This window comes from Ahaetulla prasina, chromosome 5, assembly GCF_028640845.1.
Source record: "Ahaetulla prasina isolate Xishuangbanna chromosome 5, ASM2864084v1, whole genome shotgun sequence".
NCBI classification, from domain to species: Eukaryota; Metazoa; Chordata; class Lepidosauria; order Squamata; family Colubridae; genus Ahaetulla; species Ahaetulla prasina.
The window spans coordinates 41627437-41650847 of NC_080543.1; the positions used below are offsets into that span (position 1 = coordinate 41627437).

Below are 23411 nucleotides of genomic sequence, written 5' to 3' on the forward strand. Positions count from 1 at the left end.
CTGAGTATAATAGTTCTGTTTCTTGCAATAATGTTTGATAAATGTGTTTTTAAGGTTTTCAGAAATGGTTTGTTAGCATACTTATACACCTTTATTTAAAAATGCTAAGATTTACTTCATAACATGTTGTTTAAAATATCTTTTCTTGGCTTATTGTAGTATTAAAAATATTTCTTTTTTTCTTATTATAGTGTCCTGTTGATAGGGACATACTCAAGTGCAATCCACGACCAGGAAAAGTGAGTGTGATTTTATATAAGACAATAAAATTTCAGTATAGTCTGCTTTGTCATAAACTTTTTTCAAAAGTGAGGTATAAATGAGAGATGAGTTTGGAAAGGAAGTCTATTTTCTTGATATAACTAACATAGTTATCTGCTACAACAGTGGTTCTCAACCTGTGGGTCGCGACCCCGTTGAGGGTCGAATGACGATTTGCCAGGAGTCGCCTAAGACCATCGGAAATATGGGAAGTATATTCGCAAATACTTGCGAATCGAAGAATCGCGCTCCAATGGTTGACTCCACAAGCCAGCTACAGGCTCTTCAAATCGCTAGCCTAATCTGGCTTCAGGCGCAATAAACTTAATAGGGGAGGAGTCTCTGCTTTAATGCCTCCGTCCTCAAGGCAATCGCAAGCAGTTCAGATCACTACCAATACGGCTTCAGATGCGATAAATTCAAAATGAAAATTATTTTACAGTTGGGGTCACCACATCATGGGGAATTGTATTAAAGGGGTCGCAGCACTATAAAGGTTGAGAGCCACTGTGCTACAACAATGAAATGCAGTAAGGAGGTTGATAGGTTTGAGACGGTATTCTTGTGATGGTTTCATTTTATGACCTAGATAAGCTAGCCTGGTGGGCTAGACCCATAAAATTCAAGTCTAGCTTAGTAATTATGTCATGCAAATATGTTACGTTTGTACCAAAAACACAGTATAATTGATATAAGAGGAATAGAAAATGAATGTACTAAATTTGCTTTACATTATTGCATTATTGCAGATGCTTATTTGTGATTTTCATGGGAACATAAATAAACTAGAAATTTATCGTGATGTGGTAGATGCTACCATCTGGGTGTTTTCAAAAGAAGCATCAATCAGAGTTGTTAGAGGATGGTAAGAAAAATGTATCTTATAGCAGGAATCACATTTGACTAATATCATGACAATGTTGATAATAGATATATGAGGACATACAAAAAAGACAACACACTATGCAAAGTTTATTCACTTTAATTTTACCATATAATACTTATTAGTAAGTAATACTTTGCATTTTCCTTAGTTTGAATATTTTGTCAGAGCATTAAGAAGGCTGAAACACAAGATAAGCAAGTAAATGTATACTTTCCAGAAAACTATATTTGTCGGTAATTAAAGATTATATCCATAGCAAAAAAACAGAAAACATAGAAAATATATTTTATTAGGAATAAGACTGGAGACATAACACCGCAATTAATATACATATAGATGTGGAAATATTATGGTTTAATGTGCAAGAAAAATAATTTAAAGTAATTTTCAGACAGTATATAATAATTGTGATATCAGGAAATATATAATATTTATTTATTGTTAGTTTTATATCCCACCTTTATTTTGTACAATTCAAAGCAGAATCCATAATGATCCTGCCTCCAGTTTTGCCGCAACAAACATAAGAGGTGGATTAGGAAGAAAGAGTCATTGGTGCAAAGTCAATGACAAGTATAAACAATCCTTGCAGTAATTTTCATAATACATAATTATGTAAGCTTTCCAAGCAATGTTGGGAAGTAGACAAAGTACAGAAAAATATTTAAGTGACAAGTACTAAATCATTTATTTCTATTGTTTCCCTAAAACTATGTTAAGAGTTAAATTATTTTTTTGTGATCATTGTTGCCAACCTATCTTATTGTAACATTAGAAAAACAATATATATTCCCTGTCCATTCTGAATGACAGGCTAAAGTATTTGAAAATGGTCTGTTGGGTAAATTAACCATCCATATGAAACAAACAAACAAACAAACAAAAAAAACCTGGCTTGCAATATTTTTTTCCATATTGATTTTTAAAATCTTTAAAAATAAGACGTATATGTTTAACAAATGAAAATAATGTAGCTAGGTGGCAGATGTTTTTCTTGCAGCAGTGTGCAATGTAAATCTTTTGCTGGGAAAAACCATTGTTCATATTATACATACATGTATGTATGCTCATTCTACACATGTGAAAGGCTGCAGATAATTATCATGATAAAAACATGGATCCTTATTAATATTGGTACTGTGCTTGCAATGTGAGTGGCATATTTATATTGATATATTCATTAATGTAGCTGGATTTTATATGAGAAACCAACATTTCAAGGTCAGAAATATGTTCTAGAAGAAGGAGAAAAGATGCTGACTGACATCTTGAATCTTCACAGAGAGAAAGCTCAAGGAAATGTCACAATTGGCTCCATCAGGCATATAATGAAGGTATAACAATTATAATGAATACTTCTATTCTGTCACTCTACTTTATCTTTCCTCAATATTTTATTATTTGTTTCCTTGCCCAGAGCATTAAAGTTGAAATTATCGAACATTCAGCTATTTTTCTTATACTTTTGATAACTCTAGTAATTATTTCTGTGCCCCAGATTTGTCTTTCCTATATCAAGCTTTATTCATATTTTGCTTATTATCAAACCAAATGTTTACCAACCTTTTAAAAATATGCATGAGTGGCATTACAATGATAATAGCAGAGTGAGGTCAAAGGTTATAAACACCACTGTATTACCATTTGTTCGCTGTTTGACAATTAAAGAATGCTAAACTAGTACGTACTATGTACATGAGACTTGACTACAGATTGTGCTGCTTATGTGGTCAAATGATATCTTTGAACATACAGCAAAAGAAAGCCATAAAAATAGCAAAAATATTGTTGAAAAGAAGGAAGTGAGTAGCTAATGCTGAAATTTTAATGTGAGAGCAAATTTCAGGCATTTAAAGTCAACTCTCATTATGCCTTTTTTGCCTCGCTTTATTAACGCTAAAGAATCCAAAATTTTATTTTAAAAGTTGTGAATTAAAGTATAACCATAAAGTGCTACCTTTGTTTTTTTAAGTGCCAAATTTCTGCAAAAGATAAATTGGTTCTTAAAATATGAGGCAGCCTCTAAAAATTTCTGCTGAAGAGAAACTTCAGATGACCACATCAACTTTAAATAAATAAATTCACAATAATAACTAAAATGTAGTGCTACAAGCAACTTAAATTATTTAGAAATTTGAGTTATCTTAACAGTAAACAGAACTACTGTTTTCTTTTATTACACTTTGAGAATAAGAAAACAAAACAAGTAATATAATTAATAACAATGATGAAATGGTTCCCAGTCTAGAAAAGTTATTGTCATAAAAAAGTTCTTAAAATCTGTAAATACAACTATTTATGAACACTTGTACTTAGATGTATGCTTATTCTACTTCTAAGATACCTTTAACTAATCAGATACATTATATTCTAAATTTGTCAACTATTTTAAGAGGTTGTATGGAAATATTTCACTTTTGCAAGTTTTTAATGCTTATTTAATCAATAGTAATAAAGAGAGAAATATACTTTCAGACTTGCAAGGTTCTGTTAATGTAATCTTGCAATAAAAAAGGTTTAGCTCATTTAGTCATGCTTCCTGGAAAACTGACAGGAGCATAGAGAGGGGCTAATGTCCACATATATATAATATTTCTTATCTGATTTGTTTTATTCTGGTTTAATTTGCTTTACAGGATTGTAGTATTCCTGAAATTGAACTTTGCTCATACAATAGTACAGGTCATTTTCCAATCTGCATTCAGGCTGGCATAGCCAATTTAGATGAATTGGAAGTTGAAAATCCTATTATCTCTGTGAAAGCAGGAGTGTGAGTAAATATTTATTTTACTTATATAAATAAAGGTCAACAATAGCTATCTGTTCATCATGCAAAAAAGTAACCAAAATAATTGTTAACTTGCTACGTCTTCGAAGAAAAATTCTCATAAAATTAAATGTATGTTTATCAGAAGGTTATTATCCACAAGACAGTTCTATTTATCAAATAACAGCTTTCCTAGACTTTTTCAGAAGTTATCAAAATACTATAAAACGAAAAGTTTGACTGAAATTAAGTTTTAATGTTAGGACTTTTCTTATATGTAGTATATGCCTATGAGATTTGCATGTGTAACAAGTAATATTGCAGGAAAAAGGTGAACTATTTATTTCATTATTTTGAATCTGAAATTTTCTTTTCTTTTCTTTTTTTTTTTGCAATGATGTCAAATTTTATGTCATCATTTCTAGTTGGAAGTCAATTGTACCCATGTTCTAGTACCTTTTTAAATAATAGACACTCTCAATAGAGGAAGTTATGCCCTTTGGTAATCCTTCTTTTTAGATTTTTCTAATTAAAAAACAAAAATCAATCTATTAAGCTATTATTATTTAAAGATTGTCCCATAAAGATTCCATAAATGTTCTTTGGAAATATGTTCACTTGCAAAAAGAAAAAGGCAAAAAGTAAACCCAGATGGTAGAAAGAATTTGGGGAGGAAGAGAGCACTAAGACCAACTTTTTAGTTTGCTTTTTGGTAAATGGATGCTAGCAAAACCTACCATGATTGTCAATTTTTAAAACTTTCGTATTTTTTAAAATTCCAAATGTACCCTGCATTCAAAAATGTCTACTTGTGTAATGTGATTATAATCTATGATAGCAAAATGAAATACCATATTTTGAAAGACCATATGCTCCTTCAATAATGTGTGCTAGTCCAAGATACATGAATAAAGTTGCACATTAATTATTATGTTAATAGGCTAATTCTTCATTTTAATAGATGGCTTGCTTATTCAGATACTGATTACAAAGGAGAAAAAACAGTATTAGAAGAAAATCAAAGGCCATGTAAACTTTCCGCCACTGTTGTAAAATCTTTTCGACCATTGAAAATGGTAAGGATTTATTAATGCCTATAATTATTTAATTTGCTACAGTCATTTTGAATCTAAATCTGAATGTGCCCATGCTTGAAAATTCATATTTATTTTGTTATATTATTATGGGTTCAGAAATAAGCTATTAACCTTTTGATGAAGAATCTGTGTCTGTTAAAATCAAACTTCTGGTGATTTGACAAAGGGAATTATGTTTGACTTAGAAGATATTACTTCAAAAATACTGAAGAAAAATAAATAATTGTCATTATCACCTTTAGTTATAGGATGCTAAGCAGTAGTGGGATTCAAGTAATTTAACAACCGGTTCTCTACCCTAATGATTTCTTCCAACAACCAGTTTGCCAAACTGCTCAGACAGTTAACAACCGGTTCTCCCGAAGTGGTGCAAACTGGCTGAATCCCACCACTGATGCTAAATGCTATCTGCTAAATCAGGATTGAAAAAGTTATAGTGGCTTGATACTCTTATTATTGTAGATGAATCCATGTCTCTATAGACATTCCCAGGAAGTGCTCAAAATTTATTTTTTATAATAGAAATTTATATCTGCAAAATTATTTTGGATTGGTACTAATATATTTCCTTACAACTTGTATGAATATATTTTGCCACTTTCAGTTTCCTCCCTCTCTAAAATTAAAAAGAAAACAGTATTGTGTCATTACAAATTTTGCATTCATGATTCTTAAAAAGTACCAATTCCATGAGAAAAATAGTAATAAAATATAGACCTCCATGACACCTAACCAGTTTAGGTCAGTTTACCTTGATTTGACTAGAAAATCTCAGGTACAACTTGACTAAATTGAAATTGTGATTGCAAACAAAACTGTAGCCACATGTGGTTGTTGGTTGCCTACTTCTAGGGCAAAGATGTAGAAGACTACATTCGCAAAAGTTTCTCCCATCCATCTAAATTAATGGGTACTGTAATTTGTTGCCTTGAAAATAAGGAGTTGTATGCTTATATAACAGTCATATCTGGTCTAGAAACTGCAGTACCCATCTCAACTGCCTTAACCCTTATAAATATTTAATATGTAGTATTTATTAACTCTGAAGTTTCTTCTTTTTTTTATAAAAAGTTTTTTATTTGTTAAACATTAAAAACATTGGACACAGTGTGACCATCCTAGTCTTAACATATCCATACATATTCTTTCCATAACAACAAATATAATTACTATTTAACATATATTGCTATTTTGTTCTTATATACATATCCCTTGTCTTCATTTACTATTTACTATTTGTTTACTATTTACATTTATTAACACTATCCAGTACTAATTCTACAAACCCTAAATCTTTTTTGTTCCAACTCCTTTTCTCCTTTCCAGCCAATAATACACTTTATTCCAGATTTTATAGTATTCTGTCTCATTCTTGTTTTTGAGTTCTAGTGTCAGCCTGTCCATTTCTGCACACATCAAAATCTTCCTTTTTATTTCTTCTTCCAGGGGATTTCTTCCTTTTTCCAGTATTGTGCATAAACCAACCTTGCTGCTGTTGTCACATGAAGCATTAAGTATACTGATTCTTTGCTATAGGGCAAAGAATTTTATGATTCCTAGTAGGAATAATTCTGGTTTAGGTCTATGTTTTGTTCTAATATCTCCTCCAGCCATGCCTTAATTTGATGCCAGAACTCCCTGGCTTTTTTACATAACCACCACATGTGGTAGAAAGATCCTGGCACTAAGTTGCATTTCCAGCATTGTGGTGATAAGTTCTTATTCATTTTCGCTAAACTTGTGAGTGGGAGTTGCCATCTGTAAAACATTTTCTACAAATTTTCTTTGTATGCAGTGGTCATTGTTAGTTTCCTGTTTCTCTCCCATAGATCTGCCAATCATCTATATTAATATCAAATTTTGGGCCCATTTTACCATGGTTTCCTTCACTTGTTCTTCCGCCATTTTATATTCTAATAGATATTGATAAATTTTCTTTATCATCTTTTCATCCATTCCCAATAAGATTTTATCTAACGCCGTCAATTCTTTTTTAATACCCCATTCCTTATTATCCTTCATATAGCGTGATTTAATCTGTAGATATGCCCACCATTCCAGTTCTATCCCTTCATCTTGTAATTCTTTCTAGATTTTAATTCCCCTCCTTCATTTAAAATCTCCTTGTATGTGACTATTTGTCCCAGGTTGACAAAATTTGGATGTATTAGCACCTCTAATGTAAAGAGCCAGGAATTTCCAAATAATTCACACTTCAAGAATAGCTCATCTGATTTGATGCCCTTGAAAGTACTGTGGTTTTTTTGTCTTCCGTCCCACAAGAATGCATGCCATCCTATTTGCATATCATATCCTTCCAACGTTAATTGACTTATTCTCTCTGTCAGTTCCTTTTTCTGTGTTTTAGACATGTTTTTAACTATCATTTTGGTTTTTTCCTTATTTAACTTCAACCCAGCTGCTTCCCCATATTCGCCCAGTACTTCCATAAGCCGCCAACCAGATTGTAATGGCTCTTCTATAATAAATACAAGATCATCTGCAAAGACTTGCAGCTTGTACACTTCTTTCTTAATTTCCAGTCCCTTAATTTGTTTGTCTTTCTGAATTATTCTTGTTAATACCTCTAAAGTTAATATAAATAATAGTGGTGATAACGGACATCCTTGCCTTGGACCCTTCTGAATCTTAAATTTTTGTGTTAATTCCCCATTTATTATTATTCTTGCCTCTTGATTGGCATATATTGCTTTAAACACATTTGCCAAATTCCATATATTTTAACTGTTTCAATATAAAATCCCAATTCACATTATTGAAAGCTTTTTGTGAGTCTAGGAATATCAATGCCACTTGTGTCTCACTATGCACTTCATAGTATTCTAGCACATCCAATATTGTCCTTATATAATTTCTTATTCACCTTTTCAGCAAAAAAACATTTTGGTCAGTGTGTATAAAGTTATTCAGATATCTTTTTAGTCTTTCAGCCATTATTGTCATGAATATTTTGTAGTCCGAATTCAGCAATGATATAGGTCTATAGTTTTGGGTCAGTGTTCTCTTTTGGAATCAAAGTAATATTTGCCTCTGTCTATGAGGCTGGTGCCTTTGCTTCTTTTTATACCACATTATATACCTCAACTACTAAGTATTCTTGTATTTCTTTGTACAGTTTGATGGTAACTCGTTGGGACCTGGCGTTTTATTATTTTTCTGTTTTTTAATTGCCTCTATTAATTCGGACATTCTTATATCTTCATTCAGCATGTATATTTTTTGTATATTCGTATCTTCTTTTTATTTTCTTGAAAGAACAAATGCATTTGTTCTTCCATCGTCATCCTAAATTCTTCATGTTTTAGAATTGATCTCTTTAGAGTCCATCTAGTCATTTTCTTTTATCCCTTCCACCTAATTCCTATTGGGTTATGGTCTGCCCAAAAGTTAATCTCTATTTCCACTTCCTCCACTTCCGTATTTAATTCTGTTGACATCCAAGCCATATCGATTCTGGACCACGATTTATTTCTATTTGAGTAATATGTAAATAGATTTTTCCCTTGATTTTGCTCTCTCCAGCTATCCTGTATACTCAGCTCCTCTGCCATTTTAAAGAAATATTTGGGTAGTATTTTTCTTTTTCCTTTTCTTGCTTTATCACTTTTATAGTCTAATTTTCTGTTGACTATAGCATTGAAGTCCCCCAACATGCAAATATTATCTCCTTCTATCTTTCCGATTATATTATGTAATTTCCTATAAAATTGTTCTTGCCCCTCATTTGCGGCATAAATTCCTACAAGTTAACCGGTTTGTGATTTAAGATTACTTCTATTATTAAGATCCTACCTTCGTCATATTTGTTTAGCCAAGATCCTCTCCTTAACATAAAACACTACCCCTCTTTTTTTATATTGCAAAAGTGATGCAAACATCTTTCCCAGTTTGGGGTGTACCAATAATTGTTCATTTTTATTCTTCATATGAACTTCTTGTACTACTGTTATATCTAGATTCATTTTATTTACTTTGTTAAGAATTTTTTTCCTTTTAGGAGGGGAATATAGCCCATTAACGTTCAAGGATAAAATCTTAATCTCTTCCTGCCTTTCTCTACTTGCATCTGGATCTTCTTGACCTTGTTGATCTGGTTTCTCTTGGTTCATTAAGTCCTCCCTCATTTTTTATTTTTTCTCCTTTCCCTCTTTCTTTCTCTTTAATCAGCATTTCCTTTTCTTCTGCAGTCATTAATCTTAGCTTTCCTCCTTCTCTTGTTTCTCTCTCCTGGCTCTTCCCCGCTACTAAAATTCCTATTGTAAAATTCCTCCATTTTGTCTATAGTATCTATTCTAAATCTTTTTTCCTGCCATGAGATCATTATCCCCTCTGGTATCAACCACTTAAAATTAATATTATGTCTAGTCAATTTGGAGGTCAAGAATTGATATGGTCTTCTTAACTCTCTCACTCTCCTCGGTACTTGCTTTAACACCACCCCTTGTCTTCCTCTATATTCAATAGGGTCATCTGTAGTTCTGTGGAGGATTTCATCTCGAATCGACTTTTTAACAAATGTAATATGAACCTCTTTTGGTAGATTGTGTCGCCTAGCGTAGTTAGTATGGATTCGGTAAATTTCGTCCATTTCAATTAACAACTCTTCTTTTCCAATTCCAAGAGCCTTCACCAATATTTCTGCCATCATCTTTGGTAAATCTTCCCCTTTTTCTTCTCTTATATTTTGGAAGCGTAAATAATGTGCTGCCTTTTCTGATTCGAGAAAAATAACAGTCGTTTCCAGTTTTTATTGACTTGCATTAACTTCTCATTTATTTCATCCACTCTTTTTTCCTCTTTCCCAATCCTATCTTCCATTTCTTGAAGCTTTTGTTCATTTCTCATAATGAATTTGTTCATTTTGCATTTTTTCTCCGAGTTCCCCCATGTCACTTCTTATTTCTCCTATTTCCCTCTTCAGGTCGTCATGATTCTTTGTCATTTCATCTTGCTTAGATTGCAACATAACCTGTAAATCCTTAAATGAATTAGTTCTTTCTCTTGACACCATTTCTTCAATAGATCTTTGGCCGGAAGGACTTGCAATAGCCGATGTGGATTGAACTGTCTGCTTCCTCCCTGTTCCAATCTTTGTTAAATTTGCAATGCTTCTCAATTTCAAACACTTCTTAATCAGTATTTCCACTTTCTTTCCCCTTTCGCATCTCCCTCCACTGGTCCAATGCTATTAATTTACTATTAACTTATCTATATGTTTCTATATTATCTCCAGATATATTTGATTGATAATGTTAATACAATATTAATCAGAGATTATTATCTTAAATATCTACATCATATTATAATCAAAAAGAAGAAATCCTAATATTAATACTTAATAATGACAATCACTTAAATATATTATTATGCATATAAATGTACATTAATATAGATATTGGTAACTTTTCTATTTTCCAGGAGAATATTCTTCCTTGAAGTGATTTACTATTATTGTTCTTTATATATATTTACACACACACACACAGACATACATACATATATGTTGTAAGTTCTCATTTTTTAACAAAGTCCACCAGTTCAATTATTCTTTCAGGAACCCGGTTATTATTGTTATTACTTTTTACTTTTTCCTTCTCCTTTCCAGTTTCTGACTTTTGCAGGTGTTGATCTTTTTAGCCACTAGGTGTCCTTCTTATAACTTTTAATGTGCTGGTAGAAACACTATCTCTGTTCAAAATCAGCTCCTTTTACTTTTCAAAATTATGACAGTATACTTTTGTGCCGCCTTCTGTAGTTTCACCCCAATCTCTCCTTGACTTATTTAAATAATCACATTCTTTATTTGTACAGTTCTCCCCTTTTTTTGGCCCACACTTTCCCTCGCCGCTTTTTATCACAAAGGGGAGGATACTTCTCACCCTCCTTCCGCCTGTGGTCATTTCTTCTTTAATCTGCCACCAAAGGTCTGGGAGGCTCTTCTCCCAAGGTCACTCACATAAAGTTGTCAGAACCAATTATCACCAGGATTTATCGCTCCATTGTCCTGCCAGTTTGCCCCCAGTCTCATCTAGCTGTCAGCTCTTCACAGCCGCCATTGCGGGCCATCTTCTTCCCCATCTGATCTCTCTGGGGCTTTTCCTGCCTTTGTGACCTGGACTGCCGTCCAAGATCAGGACACCCCACTCTTCCGGTCCCCCTCCAAGGCACCTATGGCTCCAAGGAGCTTACCAGACGGCTGGAAGTGGCTGTGATTCCACTGAGCACCATTTCTCACACCCATTCGGCTCGACAGCTGGCCCCCCCCCCAACGCTAAAGTTTATTGTTGGTGCTATGAATTGGAAAGTAAAAGAAAACAAGTCCTAGGCATATCTGCCCTTTTATTACAGAACAAATTAATTTAGTCAGCCGTGATGTTGATGAAGCTTTTTTATTCATGAAATCAATCAGGTTTCCTAAAACACAGTAAACATAAACAGAAGAAATGTAAATAATGACTCATTGATTGATTAATTTAAAAGGTATCTCATAGAATCAATATGTATTAACATTATATACTATGTATTAATATGGAAGTATGTATTCATATTTATTATTTTATTTTGTACTGTAGGGTGGCCTAAAGGTGCAGATGCCTGTGAATACTATGGTAAGCACAATATCCTTTTAGGAAGAGGAATGTATTCATGTAAAAAAAAACAAATTGGTATTCTTTACCACTAATTTTTAAAGATTTATTTTAGAAGTGCAAATTATAGTTTTTATATAGTTTTACAGAGTGTTGACTAAACCAATCTTACTATTCCATCCATATTTTTCCTTCAGATATTTAAGAAAATTGAAAAATAAAGTTGTCATTTATTTCTATTACGCTTTCTTACAATCATATAAATCAGGGGTGAAATCTAATTTTTTTTGCTACCGGTTCTGTGGGCGTGGTGTCGTGGGGCGTGGCTTGGTGGGGGTTTCATGTGACTGGGTGGGCAGGGCTATGTGACTGGGGGATCAAACAACAGAAACTCATTAGCAATGTCCTGCTGGAGCAGGGTTGGATTAGATGACCTCCAGGTCCCTTCCAGCCCTGGATTATCCTCTGAAGCTGCGTCTAGTGCCAGGTTTGTACTCCTTCCTTCCTCTCTTCCTTCCTTCCTTTCTCTCTCTCAGAAACAAACCCCCCACACACACACACCATTTTTCCTCCCAGCAGGCTTGCTAGGCAAACCAAAAAATGGGGTGGGGGTAGCTGGGGGGGAGTCCATTTTCCCTCCCAGCAGGCTTGTTAGGCAAACCAAAAAATGGGGTGGGGGGTGGGAAGTCCGTTTTCCCTCCCAGCAGGTTTGCTAGGCAAACCAAAAAACGGGGTGGGAAGTCTGTTTTTCTTCCCAACAGGCTTCAGGAAAACTTCAGGGAAGCCTACTGGGAGGAAAAACGAACTCCCCCCCCCCCGTTTTTTGGCTAGTACCCAGCTGAGCTGCGCGATCATCAAAGGTTTTTTTTTTTACTTTTAAAGCATTTTTTCTTCGGCGGAAAAAATGCTTTTAAAAGTGAAAAAAAAAGACCTCTGATGATCGCACGGCTCAACTGGGCATGTGGGGGCAGGGATTTTCTCTGAACCACCCGCCGCCATTGCTACCAGATCGGGCAATCTGGTCCGAACTGGGAGCATTTCACCCCTGATATAAATCCAGAGTAACTAGTAAAGAACAGCAACAGGAATACATTTTCTCCATCCCTTTTCTTGTTTGTTTTTTTTGAGGGGGCAGTTTGTTTTTTTTGAGGGAAATATTCAAACAAAAATTCTCTTGTTTCCCTTCTTCCAATGGAATGTCTTCTTAAAACTCTGGTTGAAATCATAAGTATGGAATGCTCAGTTGAAGCTGCTGATCAGACAGGCTTTGCAATTTCTCCAAATCATATAAATCTTTCATGTTTTATAATTAAAACTTTCTTTAATCTACCAAATAAACAGAGATGTATTTTAAAGGATAAATGTTCCCATTTTCTGTAGATGATAATATATGAAAGACCACACTTTGGAGGATGGTGTAAAAAACTTACTGAGAATACTGATTGCATTCCAATACTTCTTGAAAATTCAGATACTTTCCAGGGAATTGGATCAATACGTGTCATTGGTGGAATGTAAGTATGATTTTGTTATTAACAACTATTAAGAATATTAAAATATGTAAATATCTGTCCACTAGAAACTATGTGAATACCTGTCCACTAGAAACTAAATCAGTAAAAAAGAACAATATTTCATTAAAACAGATAAAAGCCCACACCAGTCAACTAGAAGTATCTTAATTTGCTAATCAAAAGCTTTTATAAATGTATTAGTTGATAGTTTTCAATGAAAAGGCTAAGTGTAAGTATCATCATTTTAAAAAACCCCAACTCTTTAATTCTCATCAAACAAATCTTAGGAGCTTGCATAATGTACAAGAGGGGCTTCCCTAGATAATGTTTAAAACTGGATATTTTGTATTAATAATATGCTTATGTTATCTGGATTGACAAAAGGAAGATAAAATATAGGATATGGCCAAAGGTAACTTCATGTAAGATATGACTATAAATCAGTCTACTGTTCCTTGGTTTATTGTCCCTTAATTCACTCCTCTTTTGTGGAGTGTAATGGGAGTAATTTACATATGTCACTTTCATGTCATAAAGCCGCCTGAGCTGGGAATATGTCTTTATTAAAAGATGCTTTAGAATGGTTTCTGGTTATGCACTCATATACACATATACACAGAGAGAGAGCCAGTCATCTTAATAATCAAATACTAAAAATTAACTCTATTTTGTATGCAATTTTACTTGATTATTTTCTAGCTCATTTGTTGCTGATTTTATTTATTTATTTATTTTTTCAAATTTATATACCGCCCTATCTCCCTAAGGACTCAGGGCGGTTCACAGGCAGTTAAAATACATATAAATACAAATTAAAAAACAACAATTAAAAAACTTATTCTATTGCCTAATTTAAAAACAATATAAATAATAAAAAACCCCTTAAAACCAATAACTTTAAAATCTAATCCAGTCCCGCGCAGATGAATAAGTGCGTTTTAAGCTCGCGACGAAAGGTTCGGAGGTCCGGAAGTTGACGAAGTCCTGGGGGGAGTTCGTTCCAGAGGGTGGGAGCCCCCACAGAGAAGGCCCTTCCCCTGGGTGTCGCCAGACGGCACTGCCTAGCTGACGGCACCCTGAGGAGTCCCTCTCTGTGAGAGCGCACGGGTCGGTGAGAGGTATTTGGAAGCAGTAGGGGGTCCCGCAAATAGCCCGGCCCTATGCCATGGGCGCTTTAAAGATTGTCACCAACACCTTGAAGCGCACCGGAAGGCCACAGGTAGCCAGTGCAGTCTGCGCAGGATAGGTAACACGGAGCCCCGAGGGCTCCTCTATCACCCGCGCAGCCGCTGCTCTGGACCAACTGAAGCCTCCGGATGCCCCTCAAGGGAGCCCCATGTAGAGAGCATTGCAGTAATCCAGGCGAGGCGTCACGAGGCGTGGTGACCGTGCATAAGGCATCCCGGTCTAGAAAGGCGCAACTGGCGCACCAGGCGAACCTGGTGAAAAGCTCTCCTGGAGACGGCCGTCAAATGGTCTTCAAAAGACAGCCGTTCATCCAGGAGAACGCCCAGATTGCGCACCCTCTCCGCCGGGGCCAATGACTCGCCCCAACAGTCAGCCGAGGACTCAGCTGACTGTACCGGGATGCCGCATCCACAGCCACTCAGTCTTGGAGGATTGAGCTTGAGCCTGTTTCTCCCCATCCAGACCCGCACGGCCTCCAAACACCGGGACAGCACTTGATAGCTTCATTGGGGTGGCCCGTGGAAAAGTACAGCTGGGTGTCATCAGCGTACAGCTGGTACCTCACACGAAGCCACTGATGATCTCACCCAGCGGTTTACATAGATGTTGAACAGAAGGCGAGAGAATCGACCCCGCGGCACCCCACAAGTGAGGCGCCCGGGCCGACCTCTGCCCCTGTCAACACCGTCTGCGACGGTCGGAGAGATAGGAGGAGAACCACCGATAAACGGTGCCTCCCACTCCCAATCCCCAACCGCGCAGCAAGATACCATGGTCGATGGTATCGAAAGCCGCTGAGAGGTCTAATAGGACCAGGGCAGAGGAACAACCCCTATCCCTGGCCCTCCAGAGATCATCCTGCGCGACCAAAGCCGTCTCCGTGCTGTAACCGGGCCGGAAACCGGACTGGAACGGGTCTAGATAGACAGTTTCATCCAGGTGCAGAGGAAACTGATATGCCACCATATTTCTACAACCTTCGCCGGGCGAAGGTTGAGACCGGACGATAATTACCTAAGACAGCCGGGTCCAGGAGGGCTTCTTGAGGAGGGCCTCACCACCGCCTCTTTCAAGGCGGCCGGAAAGACTCCTCCAACAAGGAGGCACTCAGAATCGCCTGAGCCAGCCTCGTGTCACCTCCTGAGTGGCCAGCACCAGCCAGGAGGGGCACGGGTCCAGTAAACACGTGGTGGCATTCAGCCTACCCAACAACCTGTCCATGTCCTCGGAGCCACAGGGTCAAACTCATCCCAACAAATGTCACCAAGACCACCCTCAGGCGCCTCATCTGAATCGCCGCAATTTTGGTCTAGACCGTCTCGAGCTGAGCGATTTTATCGTATAGATAACCGTTAAACTCCTCAGCACGCCCCTGCAACGGGTCATCCCGCCCCTGGTGAAGGAGGGAACGGGTCACCCAAAAGGCGGCTGGGCGGTTATCTGCCGGCGCAATGAGGGAGGAGGCGAGCAACGCCGCTTCCTCAGTGCCACTAGGTAGGTCCTAGTATAGGACCTAACTAGTGTCCGATCAGCTTCTAAACGGCTAGACCTCCAGGAGCTCTCTAGGCGTCTTCTCCGCGCTTCATCCCCTCAGCTCCTCGGAGAACCAAGGGCGGTTGGGATCTGCGCCGGGTCAGAGGCCGCAGAGGCACGACACGGTCTAAAGCCCCAGCCGCAGCCCGTTGCCAGGCTGCGGCTGGTTCCTCTGCCGTGCCGTGAGCCAGACCCTCAGGAAGTGGCCCAAGCTCCGTCCGGAACCTCTCCGGGTCCATCAGGCGCCTGGGGCGGAACCAGCGTTGTGGTTCCGTCTCCCTGCGGTGTTGAGTGGCGGTCAGAAAGTCCAGGCGAAGGAGAGAGTGATCTGACCATGACAAAGGTTCTATGACTACATCTCTCAAATCCAGATCCTTCAACCACTGACCAGAGATAAAAATAAGATCCAGAGTGCCACCCCCGATGTGAGTGGGGCCATCAACTACTTGAGTCAGGTCCAAGGCCGTCATGGAAGCCATGAACTCCCGAGCCACTGTCGATGACGAGCCGGCAGATGGCAAGTTAAAGTCCCCCATGACTAAAAGTCTGGAGGCCTCCACTGCCACCCTGGCAAGCACCTCCAGGAGCTCGGGCAGGGCAGCTGTCATGCAGCAAGGACCTAGGTACGTGACCAGCTAGCCCATCTGACACCTATGACCCCATCTCACAAAGAGGGATTCACACCGCAATCTGAGGTACAGTGGTCTCCCTCGGCTCTAGACTCTCTTTAATAGCAACCGCCACCCCCACCCCTACCCTGGGCCTCGGCTGATGGAATGCACGGAAACCCGTGGGCACATTTCGACCAGGGCACGCCTTCAGTGCCCAACCAGGTCTCCGTAACGCCTATAAGATCCGCGCCCCTGGATAAGATCGTATTAGGGGGCCTTATTGGCCACGGACCGTGCTGTATAACATAAGACGAAGGCCCAGGCTCTGAGGGTCTTGACCATCCGGGAACGGAAAAGTCAGAGGGATCGGGCACGCGATCGCTTGCAGACATCGAACGCGTGACCCCTAGACCGACACGATCCCCCTTCCGCCATATCTGCCCCTCCCACTTACCGTGCAAATGGAACCACCTCACAAAAGGAACACATTCCCCCCCCATAACCTCCGAACCCACTAAATAATCGCCACGAGCGCGCGCAGGGACTGGTTTCCCTCCCGACGGGCTACCCCCAACACCCGCCCTAACCCTCCCACCCCTTAAAAATGATGAATGTATCTCTCTGTTTGTTTATGAGTGCATAGCCAGAAACAGTTCTAAAGCATCTTTTAATAAAGATATGTCATGTATATAACAAACCTGGGAACCGTTTTTTACTGTTTTAAAAAATTAGTAGAAAATAGCACTTCTTCTTTGGTCATAAATAAACAAATAAGATAAGAAAATCACAATTAGGCTAAAAAAGAAAAAAAATGTTTTAAAATATCCAAGAAGGATTAGAAGATACACTATAGTGTACTGTACAAACTGCAGAGTAGTATTTACTGTGACAAAGAAATAAAATCAGATTGATCTGATAGTAACAAGATAAAACAAGTCAGGATGACCAGGATGTTCAGTGAAAAATGCAGATAATTCCTGGCAAGCGTCTGTATATAGGGGATAATACAAAATAATGGGTTCCATGTGAGAGTTCTTTGCTCTCTGAGGACAGGACTTAGCACAGCCTAGTAAATCTATACACATGCTTTATTGCAACACATACCTTCCCCAACAATAGGTTATTGCTTTGGGTCAACTCCACATTTCTATGACTTTACAAGGTGACTTTGCCACATAACTATGTCTTTGGTATTCAATCCTTTAATAATTATTCTGTTAATACTCAGTTCAAACTAAAGTCTCAAAGTCCTTAAGGTTATATCGTGTTTCTCCAAAAAGACGACCCACCTTGAAAAGAAGCCCTATTACATTTTTGAGCACATGCAATCAAATTAAGCCCTAATTAAGACCCTGCCCACCCCAGGGTGTAGGGTGTGGGGCCAGGCACACAGGTAAAAAATAAGCTGGGGGAAATGGGGGGGTGGAACTGCCCTACTTACCAGGTCTCGCACACTCCGACACCTGCCTCACCTTCTTCTGCAGCCGCTTGCTGCCACTCAGATGCATCGCCCTGGCCTCAGTTTTGCCTTCAGATGCCTGCTGGCATCTGTTATTTGCAGCTGATAACAGACTGGTCCGGATCTCTATTATTGGCGCAGAGGGCTTTCCAGAAGGTGTCTGCAGTTGTTAACAGAGTTCCAGATCAATCAGCTGTTATCAGCTGCAGATGCCTTCCAGCAGGCATCTAAAAGCGAAAAGGAGGCCGGGGCGATGCGTGCGAGTGGCGGCAAGCAGCCACAGAAGAAGTAGGCCAGCAGCGGGCTCCTGTTTGGCTGGTTTGTCGTGCCACAGCCACGAGGTGAGTCAATAATTAGAACTCTCCAAAAAGTAGGCCTAGCCATTTTTTCAGGGGTCAAAAGAAAATAAGACCCAGCCTTCTTTTTGGAGAAACACAGTATATAACCATTGCTTTTTCCCAAATGTTCTTGTACTTGTTGGGATGAGGTGATTGCTCCTTTTCTAGTTGTTGCTGAGTTCCAGGAAAAGCTTCAAGCTCAAGGTAGGACTCCCATCAGAATATGCTGATCACAATAGCTTGTAGCCTTGGCAATTCAATGAAAATGCTCTTATCTACTTGTAATAACTGCCAGTCTCCAGACCTGTCAATTCCACTTCCTTATCTTCCAACATTTGCTTCCCTTTCCTATTATACCTACCCTCTTCTCACTCTGTCTTAGCATTCAAAAGACTAGGTGGGGTGAGTCTGCTTCTGGATGTCAGCATGTCCTTGAAAACACAAGGGTGTGGCACAATTATCCAGGTAGTTGGAACACCAGCTTGAATACCTCCGAGTACTGGAGTAATGGACAATTGCCTGAGAGAGGATGTTTGCATGACTACAGCAACTATTGAAATTAACAGACAACAGTTTTAACCCTACTTCCTCACACTCTATCGGTCCAACTATTCAACTATTCTTCCATTGCATGTACAAAAGGGATCTTAAATAATTCCCTTCAGTAATATCTGTTGAATATAGCCAATATTAAACCCCTGTAAATTTTGGAATTGTTATGTAGCTAAGATCTCTGGCTGATTGGAGAAGATGTGCAGAGTGACTCAAGATGTTTCTAGGTAAAACTGATAAATTTGCTTCAACTCTAAATCAAGGCCCATTGTTTGAGATCAGATAGTGTGCAATAATAGTCTATCAAGGTTACCTCTGCTATAAAAAGTCTCCCAGGGAAAATTCAAAATCATTCAGCAAATTCTTTCCTTGCTATTTAACATGAAGAGGAGTTGTTTTTTCACAAAACATTAGCCAATTGCTCCAGCCCCAGACTTAACTTGCCAAAGGTAGAATTGATTTATCAACAGATAAATTGTGGGTATGTCTAATGTATCTCATAATATTGCAGTGAAATTCTAATAGGATAGACTGCTTTGAGTTATTCTGAATTGCTTCAATTAAGGATAAGGCAAAGAAAATAGAGAATCATTTGTTTTGCCTCTTGTAACTGAAGCTACTAAATTTATGCCATAGAGGAGGAGTGCCAAATGATATGCTTTAATGATTATCAATACATTTGCAATATTCATTCATTCTCTAACTTCGTCAAAATTTGTGTTATCAACATTGTAGATGGGTTGCTTACGACAAGGAACGATATAAAGGCCGGCAATACTTGTTAGAGGAGGGAGAATATGAACATTGGCAATCATGGGGTGGAGTCAACAGTGTTTTGCTTTCTGTTAGATTTTTGCAAGCTGTAAGTACTTAATTTGTTCTTTAAGGCAATATTCTTTCAACATTTTATTTCTCCATTTAATTGGAATTGAACATGTATTAGTAACTTAAGAGCTGTTATTGTCAATTCAGTTCCATTATGATATGCCATACTTTAAATAAATAATTAAACAAATAAATAAATAAATAAATAAATGTCAATTCAGTGAGATTGAAGAAGTGAAAAAACACTTTAAAGTTCATAGTATTGACTTTGCACAGCACATCTTTCTCTATTTTTGCTCATTACATTTGATTGTAGCCAAGGTAACATTTTTTTTACATATAGCACATCTGATAAATGTACTGATAAAAGCTTGAAGACCATAATGTTTAACCTATAAAGTATCCATTAAAACAATTCACATAATAAAGAAAGATAAAATAGTTTGCCAAGAGTTTTTGCATTGTTATTAGAGTATAGTGGTTAAGACACCAGGATAGAAGACATTGTGAGTTCTAATTCCAGCTCAGGCGTGAAAACAGTCTGGTGACTTTGGGCCAGTCATGCTTTCTCAGCCTGTGACATCAGGCTCAGGCAAGAAGCCAGTCGGTCAATTCTTGGCACAAACCATGGATCAATACTTGGTTGATCCAAATAAAACCAAATCTGCACTTGTGGGAAAGTCTAAGTGAAAAATATATTCTGTTTCTTATTGTTTGCAAAAAAATATTTTTACTTTGTTGGCACCTTATTTTAAATACACTTTAGGGACCAAATTTCAATTCCAGTGTGCACTCCTAACCAGTACCCCACCACCAATCCATTACTCTTTACTGCTATATATCCATATAAAGCTTCACAATTATCTATATATTGCAGATAGTGTTTCTCCCAGAGACTGACCGCTTATATTAGCTTTGGATGGGTCTAGACATTGTAATAATGAATTGTATTATATGCACACTGTATATACACTTATATACATTGATGTATGCCAGTATTTTGGCCAGAACAAATCAAATAATTTGAGGAAAATATCTCTATATTTATTAGCTGAAGAATTTTGTGGATGTACTACATAACCCATGATCTTCTGGGTCATCCTTTCAGAGATATTTACTTACCTAAACAGATAAACAGAATGGCTATGGATGGATAAAAAAAGAAAGAAAGAAAACCAGTGGAAGCAGGAGTGTCTTTCAACTTCCTGCCATGTGACTGCAGCTGGCCACAGCAACAACTGGCCTGAAGATCCTTGAAATTTCAATTCCCCAGGAGCGATGGGTGCTGGATTTTATAGCATTCTTTAAGTTAGCAGATGTGAAGTACCTTGATTCAAAAATTGTTGCATTATTAGGCACTGTTTGGACTAATTGAAGGCTAGAAATAGAAGGATGGTTTTAGTAGTAACGGATGTTCCTAATTTAATTTTTAAATTCCAGAATTTTATGGAATCTGAAGTAACACTTTTCGAAACAGATGAGGAAAATGGAAAAGTACTGAATGTTGTAAATCAAGAAATTCCTGATTTGGAATGGGCAGGATTTGGCCTAGTGACAAGATCAGTTAATGTGAAAAGTGGAGTGTAAGTTGAATTTCAAATGTTTGTGCAGCATGAAATGCCTGGTTTTCCTATTTTATCATTTCTTTTCAGTCTTAACTCCATAAATAAATTAAATAAAAATGTATACTTAAAAGTACAGTTGCCCTTGGGTTAAGCTTGACTTCCAGTGACCATATAGATATAACTATGCAGTGGTTTGTTATGATCTTCTGGAGGAATATTTTTCAGCTCCCCATTCTAACCTTCAACTTTCCATTCTAATCTAAATTGATTACTTAGGATGTGGGTGGATCTTGCCTCCCATGTAGGTACTGCACAGGTCCATCCCTGCTTAACTTAGACAAGGCTTAGCTGACTGGGCTTAATTATGGTCACAGAGCAATCAAATAATATAAACATAAATCACCTACACATACATACACATAGGATATATAGATTCTAATATGCTAATGTATATAATACTAAAGATGAACTTGAATACATGGTTTAGTCTTAACTTTTAAAAAACAGAATATTTTCTCTCTCTTTTTATCAAAGTAACAGCTTAGATTTAGTAAAACATTTAGCCACAATATAAAGTATTACATACTTCATAAATGACATTGAAATGTTTTGTCAAACAATTAACCCATTATTCCAAAATGTAATGCTTGGAAACTAAGAATTCAATATTGTGGTTTGATATGAGTTCTTGGTTCTGTTTTAACTTTTTATGCATATAACTTTATTGAATCTGGAAATACTTTATATGTCATAGAAATACCATGTATGGTATATGTCAGTGTTGGCAAACCTTTTCGGCACCAAGTGCCGAAATGGGAGCATGCACACAGGGATGGGGGGGCACCAGAAACCGGAAGAGCAGCTCCCTGGTGCACATGTGTGGGAGAGCCAGAAACCAGAAGAGCAGCTCCCCGGTGCACATGCACAAGAGTGCCAGAAACCAAAAGAGCGTGCGTGCTGGGGAGCCAACCTTTTAGTTTCTGGCATGCACATGCGTGCCGGTCACCTGATCTTCCGGTTTTTGGCAAGTATGCATGTGTGAAGACCAGATGGCCAGCGCACATATGCGCACCAGAACCTGGAAGAGCAATGGGTGATGGCTGGCGTGCCCAAAGAGATAGCTCTGCATGCCACTTCTGGCACGCGTGCCATAGGTTCGCCATCATGGGTATATGTTATATTTCAATATTTGCTTTTCAAATGTAGCTTGGCTCTTGGTAACTATACAGACATGTTATACAGTATTGTTTTCTTGGCAACACTACACTAAGCAATTGATTTGTTATTGCTGTTTCTGCGTTGTATTTTCAAGCTTTCCAGCCTAAAACCCTGGGATTCACATTACATTATGCCTAGAGAGCCAAAATTGGGATGGATCAGCTATCCCTTTTTCAAGATGAAATAAGGGTAGAGCAAGAAATTTTTAGAGGCAACCTGGTCAAAGTTTTAATAAGGTGCATATAATACCTTTTTTAAAAAAAAACATGAAAGTTCAATAGATGAAAAATTCAGGGTTCTTTTACAGTGTTTTACAGATTATTAATATATATTTGATTTATCTTAAAATGTCTTGTATGTTATATCTAGGTGGGTTGCTTATCAACAGAAGTATTTCTGTGGAGAACAATATATATTGGAGAAAGGAAAATATAAGTGTTTTTTGGACTGGGGTGGCACTAGTGAAACTATTATGTCAATTCGCCCCATTAAATTGGTAAGCTAACACAATTTCTGAAAAAAGATATGCAATAAACTGGAAGTTATTTTTAGTAATATTTATGAATAAATAAAATATATTATAACAATCAATACCTGAAGAGTTAAGACAGTCCTATTCAAACTCTTCGTATCATGCATGAAATTATGGTTTCCTATTCTTTTAAATATATTTACAATATATTCCTATAAATCTGTTAGGATTTTTATGATTGCTTCCTAGCATCATCAAAATAAAGAAATACACAGAATTAATTAGCTACTATGAAAACATTTCAGAGAAGAAGAAAAAACAATTTTGTGACAAATTTCATACAAAAAGCATTATTTGAAATAGATCTCAACATATAAAATTATAACCAAGGATATATGTATATGAACCTGTATTTTATTAAAAGAAAGCCATTTGAATAGGAAATTGAAATAGTCAGTTAACTAACCTATAAAAGGCATATTCAATTTGTCATTTATCCTAGCGACCATAACTATAT

General features: G+C 37.4%; 1 protein-coding gene across 1 annotated transcript in view; it reads left to right on the top strand.

Annotated features, from left to right (window-relative positions):
- Positions 1-23411, top strand: part of CRYBG3 (crystallin beta-gamma domain containing 3) — a 60248-nt gene that overhangs the window by 11045 nt on the left and 25792 nt on the right. The window contains exons 3-12 of the mRNA XM_058184984.1: positions 192-239; positions 1011-1126; positions 2337-2481; positions 3784-3917; positions 4876-4990; positions 11605-11640; positions 13000-13133; positions 19550-19676; positions 21080-21222; positions 22792-22918. Of these exons, the coding sequence (XP_058040967.1) occupies positions 192-239; positions 1011-1126; positions 2337-2481; positions 3784-3917; positions 4876-4990; positions 11605-11640; positions 13000-13133; positions 19550-19676; positions 21080-21222; positions 22792-22918 (1125 nt within the window). The remainder of the gene's footprint in view (positions 1-191; positions 240-1010; positions 1127-2336; positions 2482-3783; positions 3918-4875; positions 4991-11604; positions 11641-12999; positions 13134-19549; positions 19677-21079; positions 21223-22791; positions 22919-23411) is intronic.